The 7635-nt window shown below is 40.6% G+C and overlaps 1 protein-coding gene and 1 long non-coding RNA gene across 2 annotated transcripts in view; one reads left to right on the plus strand and one right to left on the minus strand.

Annotated features, from left to right (window-relative positions):
- The window catches only part of LOC133658445 (uncharacterized), a 383871-nt gene extending 381964 nt beyond the window's left edge, over positions 1 to 1907 (plus strand). The window contains exon 4 of the long non-coding RNA XR_009827464.1: positions 1410 to 1907. This is a non-coding gene — a long non-coding RNA (uncharacterized LOC133658445). The remainder of the gene's footprint in view (positions 1 to 1409) is intronic.
- kirrel3b (kirre like nephrin family adhesion molecule 3b) overlaps positions 1 to 7635 on the minus strand; it is a 439076-nt gene that overhangs the window by 116597 nt on the left and 314844 nt on the right. Inside the window, 1 exon segment of the mRNA XM_062060501.1 lies at positions 5374 to 5531. Within this exon segment, the coding sequence (XP_061916485.1) occupies positions 5374 to 5531 (158 nt within the window).

A 7635-nucleotide genomic window follows, 5' to 3' on the forward strand; every position in this document is an offset into this window, starting at 1 on the left:
AGCAGGTAATTTTCCAAATAATCAAATTCTCGGTAACACTTTAGTATGGGGAACATATTCACCATTAATTAGTTGCTTATTAACATGCAAATTAGTAACATATTGGCTCTTAATTAGTCATTATTAAGTACTTATTAATGCCTTATTCTGTATGGCCCTAACCCTAACCCTCTAACCCTAACCAAATAACTCTAAATTAAGTCTTTGTTACTTACAATATGTTCCCCTAGTGTCCAAATAACTCTAAATTCAGTCTGTTACTTACAATATGTTCCCCTAGTGTCCAAATAACTCTTAATTAAGTATTTGTTACTTAGAATATGTTCCCCATACTAAAGTGTTACCCAATTCTCAAATGATTCCGTACCGAAATATTTCATTACAAATAGAAGTGTCCTGATACAACGTTTTCCACCTCTGATACAACACTGATATGGGAGCCTTGTGTATTGGCCGATACAGATATTGATCTGACACATCAATCAATCAATCAATGTTTATTTATATAGCCCTAAATCACAAGTGTCTCAAAGGGCTGTACAAGCCACAACGACATCCTCGGTACAGAGCCCACATACGGGCAAGGAAAACTCTAAATTAAGTCTTTGTTACTTACAATATGTTCCCCTAGTGTCCAAATAACTCTAAATTCAGTCTTTGTTACTTACAATACGTTCCCCTAGTGTCCAAATAACTCTAAATTAAGTCTTTGTTACTTACAATATGTTCCCCTAGTGTCCAAATAACTCTAAATTCAGTCTTTGTTACTTACAATACGTTCCCCTAGTGTCCAAATAACTCTTAATTAAGTATTTGTTACTTAGAATATGTTCCCCATACTAAAGTGTTACCTAATTCTCAAATGATTCCGTACCGAAATATTTCATTACAAATAGAAGTGTCCTGATACAACGTTTTCCACCTCTGATACAACACTGATATGGGAGCTTTGTGTATTGGCCGATACAGATATTGATCTGACACATCAATCAATCAATCAATGTTTATTTATATAGCCCTAAATCACAAGTGTCTCAAAGAGCTGTACAAGCCACAACGACATCCTTGGTACAGAGCCCACATACGGGCAAGGAAAACTCAGCAGGAATCCTACATTCTTTTATTTTGTAGTGTCAATGTTAGAAAAGGCTCGATCAAGTGAAATTATAGTACGATGGGGATTCATATGGCCCCATTAGTCACAATTTACCTGACACATGAAATGTGAGGAAAGTGGGGTGCACTATCCACTTTAGCCACCAGATGGCAGTACAGTTGAATATCACAAAACGTGTGTTATGGCAATTCCCACTTTGACCATAGCGTCAGTTGTTATGTAGAGTGGCGCCTTCCATCATTTTCAGCAAACTGCATTGCAAAATGATTAACCCCGCCTCTTCCTCTCTCAGGAGATCCACCCAGGAAAAGAGCCATCTGAATCCCTTCCCTGCTGTACTCAAAGTGTGTAATGGTAGGTATAAGAAACACAAACCTATTATTGCCAACTCTCTAGAATGGACTTATACTGTCTTTAAGTTGAAGTGGAGTGGTAATCGGTTCTTTGGGGAAACTAAAATAATACAGTTGAACGATGCAGACCATCCATCCATCCATCCATCCATTTTCTACCGCTTATTCCCTTCGGGGTCGCTGGGGCGCTGGAGCCTATCTCAGCTACAATCGGGCGGAAGGCGGGGTACACCCTGGACAAGTCGCCACCTCATCGCAGGGCCAACACAGATAGACAGACAACATTCACACTCACATTCACACACTAGGGCCAATTTAGTGTTGCCAATCAACTTATCCCCAGGTGCATGTCTTTGGAGGTGGGAGGAAGCCGGAGTACCCGGAGGGAACCCACGCAGTCACAGGGAGAACATGCAAACTCCACACAGAAAGATCCCGAGCCCGGGATTGAACCCCAGACTACTCAGCACCTTCGTATTGTGAGGCAGACGCACTAACCCCTCTACCACCGTGCTGCCCCAACGATGCGGACACCTTTGTTATTAGATACTTTCTAATAAGCTTCCACTTGGAGAATTTGTAAACATAAACAATACGCAACTGTAATATAAATAATGTGTTGATACATAATAATTATATTGACAAATGTGGTGTTTTAGAACTGCAATAGTTTTCATTTGAGCACACTTATTTTGTACGTCTAGTAGGGCTGGGTGGTATACCGGAATTATAGTCAATATCGGTATATTTTAGAAAGCGGTACACACTTAAGCAGTGTTGGGACTAACGTGTTACAAAGTAACGCATTACTGTAACGCCGTTAGTTTCGGTGGTAACTAGTAATCTAACGCAGTATTTTTATATATTCAGTAACTCAGTTACCATTACTACATGATGCGTTACTGCGTTATTTTACGTTATTTTTTATGTAGTATCGGCTAGAAACAGAAGATCTGAGTGTGTTTTATTGGAGCGCTGCAGTGTCGTCCTTCTGAATCTTCGTGTCACAAGCCGGAGGCGCGCTCTGTGTGTGTCTGGGTGTGGGTGTGGGGAGGGGAGGGGAGGGGAGGGCGTGTCTGTGTTTACTAACAACGGAGCCGCACTCGAGTCACTCGACTCAAGTGTCTTAACATGGACACTTCCTTTTTTTCGTCGAGCACAAAGAAAAGAACATTTTAGTTAAATGTAAGTTGTATCTTAGATCAAAGATCCCGTCTACTGCCCAAAACAACAACTCAAATCTGCCTGGTTAGGTTTTGTGTATGTCACGTGTGCCTTCCTTAGGTGAAGCCAGGTTTACAGCTATGCTGTTATTAGGCTGTTTGTTACTTATGTATGTTATTTTGCAGCTATTTAAAATCATTTTGTCAATTTGTTCTGGCCTGAAATAAATTGAACCTTTGAAACATATCTTTGTCTTTGTGTGTTGTATGTAGACCACATTGCTTAGCAGAGTTCAGTGATGCAAATGCATGTCAAGTTGATCAGCAGATTGTATTATTCTCCAGTGCAATAACAGTACTAAAATGAAGTCTAAAAGGGCATTAATGGAAGCTTTTTAAAAAAAAGAGAAAAACAAGTAACTAAATAGTTACTTTTCACAGTAACACATTACTTGTTGGTGTAAGTAACTGATTTAGTAACTGAGTTACTTTTGAAATAAAGTAACTAGTAACTGCAACTAGTTACTGGTTTTCAGTAACCAACCCAACACTGCACTTTAGACACACTGATGTCAGTTTTTGATGCAGTACAACCTGAGGGATCCAAGGTCAAGGGCATTTAATGTTTCATGCAGTGATTTCCCCATATTCTCTGAACCTTTTGATGATATTACAGACCTTAGATGGTGAATTCCCTAAATTCCTTACAATAGCTCGTTTGAGAAATGTTGTTCTTAAACTGTTCGACAATTTGCTCACACATTTGTTCACAAAGTGGTGACCCTCGCCCCATCCTTGTTTGTGAATGACTGAGCATTTCATGGAAGCTGCTTTTATACCCAATCATGGCACCCACCTGTTCCCAATTAGCCTGTTCACCTGTGGGATGTTCCAAATAAGTGTTTGATGAGCATTCCTCAACTTTATCAGTCTTTTTTGCCACTTGTGCCAGCTTTTTTGAAACATGTTGCAGGCATCAAATTCCAAATTAGCTAATATTAGCAAAAAGTAACGTTTTCCAGTTCGAACGTTAACATATCTTGTCTTTGCAGTCTATTCAATTGAATATAATTTCAAAAGGATTATCAAATCATTGTATTATGTTTTTATTTACCACTTACACAACGTGCCAACTTCACTAGTTTTGGAGTTTGTAAAATTAACAACACATTACGTTACTACTAATCTGAGTATAGTCTCAACACTGGTTATCTTCTAGCTGTAAAACCCGTAGGCAACTTTAAGCACTTTGCCACTTTTTTTTCAAGATACCGGTATTTGCCCTATTTCGCCATTCGGACTAAAAATACAGCGGTATCAGTTTGAGTCCATATCGCCCAGCCCTAACATCTAGCATGTGTTCTGTGGTGTGCTTTTCTGTCGTGTAGCTGCTTGCTCCTAGTATCCTCTAGCCCACCATGTTTACCTTTTGTAAATGACATCACTATAATCCAAGAAAAGATCAATGGTGTGTGTTTATTGGAGGACATTTAAATGCTGAGCGTTGCACAAGTAAACATGCTGCAGGACTGCTCGTATCGGAGCCTTGTATCGGAGTCTTTAGATAAAAGCCGATACTTGTTTATTTTGTTGATATCAATAATGGATCTTTTAAACCCCTTATTACAAGTACACCTCCAATTGCGTAAAGCACAGCAGGTTTTGGAAACAGGTTGTTAAAAACAGAACACCAATACAGAAGTTCTCTTATTTGGCATCTACTTGTGTGGATTTTATTTTGTCATAAAAAATTGGATTTTGAAGGCAATAGACCTTAAAGAGCCATCTGTGCATGGAGGCAAAAGATTAAAGATTAAGATTAAAGTACCAATGATTGTCACACACACACTAGATGTGGCGAAATTTGTCCTCTGCATTTGTCCCATCCCCTTGGGGAGCAGTGGGCAGCAGCGGCGCCGCGCCCGGGAATCATTTTGGTGATTTAACCCCCAACTCCAACCCTTTGTTGCTGAGTGCCAAGCAGGGAGGTTATGGGTCCCATTTTTATAGTCTTTGGTATGACTCGGCTGGGATTTGAACTCCAACCTACCGATTTCAACACTCCAGATTTGTGACTGGTGATTTACATTCAATGCAAATATGCTGATCAACAGGTGGTTATATTGTTCATCTGTCTCTGAAGCCATGCTTGTCTATTTTCTGCCATTCCCTCCTCGGGGAAAGACTTTCTTTTTTTTTTTATACCTCCCCCGAATTAAAATACTATAGAAAAGCGGATATTTATCTATTTATCCATACAATCCAATGTATACACACAATTATGTGATCACCAAAATAGATGAATACATTAAAGTTAAAGTACCACTGATAGTCACACATACACTAGGTGTGGTGAAATTACTCTCTGCATTTGACCCATCCCCTTGTTCCACCCCTTTGGAGGTGAGGGGAGCAGTGAGCAGCAGCGGTGGCCGCACTCGGGAACCATTTTGGTTATTTAACCCCCAATTCCAACCCTTGATGCTGAGTGCCAAGCAGGGAGGTAATGGGTCCCATTTTTATAGTCTTTGGTATGACACGGCTGGGGTTTGAACTCACGACCTACCGATCTCAGGGCGGACACTCTAACCCCAAGGCCACCGAGCAGGCTAAATTGAGCTGAGATCTGCAACAGAACAGGCTTGACCATGCCACCCAGATATCCCCCCCCCCCCCCCCCCCCCCTCTTTCCCCATTGGGGTCTCCAAACCTGCGATAGGACACACACCTCTAGGCTTACCTTAGAGTACATGGCCCCATTGAGGACCTCTCCGTTGCGGATCCAGATGATTGAGGCGGCCGGCTTGGCGTTGTCCGCGTGGCAGGTCAGATTGAGTGGGTCGCCCGCCCTCAGGCTCACCACGGGCCCGCCGCTGATGATGGGGTCCTCAGGTGGAACTATTGATACAGGGAGACGGAGATATGAGATCAGCATAATACGATAATGGTTGACTTGTGTATCATTAACAATATGAATCTGTAAGTCATCATGGCAGTGATTGCTGTATCAGAGCAGAGGGTTCTGCCGCCTCACACAGCAGATAAAGGACATGGAGAACGGTTTGATAAGAAAACACAAAACTCAAAACAGTACAGTAGGGAAGGGATTCATATGGCCCTATTCCTGAGTGGATCTCATGTGAGAGGAGGGGGGGGGGGGGGCAGGGGGTAATCATTTCGTAATGCAGTCTGCTGAAAATGATAGAAAGTGCCACTCTACATAGGAACTGATGTCAAAGTTGGAGTTGCCATAAAACACATGTTAAGATATAGTGGATCCATCCAATCCAATCCACTTAAATTATATAGCACATTTCAAAAAACAATAGAAGTTTCACAAAGTGCTGCACAGAAGTTAAGACAAGCATACTAGAAGAGTCAGTAATATAAAACATTTAACTATAAAATAGTAAATACATAAAATACATCAGAGAAAATAAAAGACTAAAATCACACAACTCTCATGCTGGTTTAAAAAAGCCAAAGAGCAAAAATATGTTTTAAGTCGTGATTTAAAAGTCATTAAAGAGGGAGCCGTCCGAATAACAATAGGGATATTGTTCCAAAGTTTTGAAGCCACAGCAGAAAATGCACGATCACCTCTGGATTTTAAACAGTTTTTGGGGACGACAAGAACAAACTGATCAGCTGACCTCAGAGACCTTGTTGGTGTGTACATTTTTAAAAGGTCTGACATATATTGTGGCGCTAATCCGTTAAGAGATTTAAAAACAAACAAACAATATCTTAAAATGAATTCTAAAATGAACCGGGAGCCAGTGAAGGGATTCTAAAATGGGGGTAATGTGTTCATGTTTTTTAGTTCCAGTTAAAAGACGAGCAGCAGCATTTTGGACTAATTGCAATCAAAAAAAGTGACTGAAGCCTGGTTCATACCAACGTAGAGGGAGTTGCAGTAGTCCAAACGTGATGAAATAAAAGCATGGATTACCCGCTCAAAGTCGTTAAAAGATAAAACTGATTTAATTGTTGCTAAATGTCTTCGATGATAAAAACTAGATCGTACAACGGAGTTAACCTGCTGCTCCAATTTAAAATCTTTGTCGAACTTGAATCCAAGAATTGTGACTATTGGTTTTAAATAAGGCATCCAGGCCACTGGGGTGAGCAGTCTGTTTTACTTTTGAATCAAATAAAATAGTTTCCGTCTTGATCTAATTGAAGTTTAGAATTTGTCACGTTTCATGTGTCAGGTAAACCGTGCAATATAAATCCCCTTCCTATTAGATATAATCCTATACAAGGTAAAACAAATTAAATACCTGACACTCAGAATGTAGTTGTACAAAACATGAAAGTTTTGCATATTGAAGTGAATTACTGTACATTTATATAGCGCTTTTTCTCTAGTGACTCAAAGTGCTTTGCATAGTGAAACCCAATATCTACATTTAAACCAGTATGGGTGACACTGGGAGAAGTTGTGTAAAGTGTCTTGCCCAAGGCCGGAAGCAGGAATCGAACCTGGAACTGTCAACTTGCTGGCTTGGCCGCTCTACCAACCGAGCCACACGGCCCCAATATTATGGATGATCAATTCTGTCACTGTTCAATAGATCTGTCAATATAGGCCCACTTTGGATCCATGCACAAATACCGGCATTAATAATAATCCACTAACCTCCCCCAGACACACGTCAGCGTCATGCGTGTTTTACTTCCCCGTGCTTTGACAAACACAACAACGAGACGGAAGCATCTCAGCCGCGCTATGTGCACGTCTACATGCCATTGATCAAAGTATCGCTCTTCTTTCTACCCATGAGCTGTGTTCTTTTTTTCTTTTTTTTTTTTTTTTCAATCTAACTCAAACTGCAGTGAATTATTGATTGACCCGAATGCTCATTACAATGCAGATCTGGGGCGAAATGAAATCAAAGGCTGCAGGCTGCTTTCGAATCTTTCCACACAAGCGCCATGATTGGAAGGAAGGGTTGTTATGGGTTAGATTTGTGCTGTCAGGCATCACCGGAGATGAATG

This window comes from Entelurus aequoreus, linkage group LG10 (genome assembly GCF_033978785.1).
Source record: "Entelurus aequoreus isolate RoL-2023_Sb linkage group LG10, RoL_Eaeq_v1.1, whole genome shotgun sequence".
Taxonomy (NCBI): Eukaryota; Metazoa; Chordata; class Actinopteri; order Syngnathiformes; family Syngnathidae; genus Entelurus; species Entelurus aequoreus.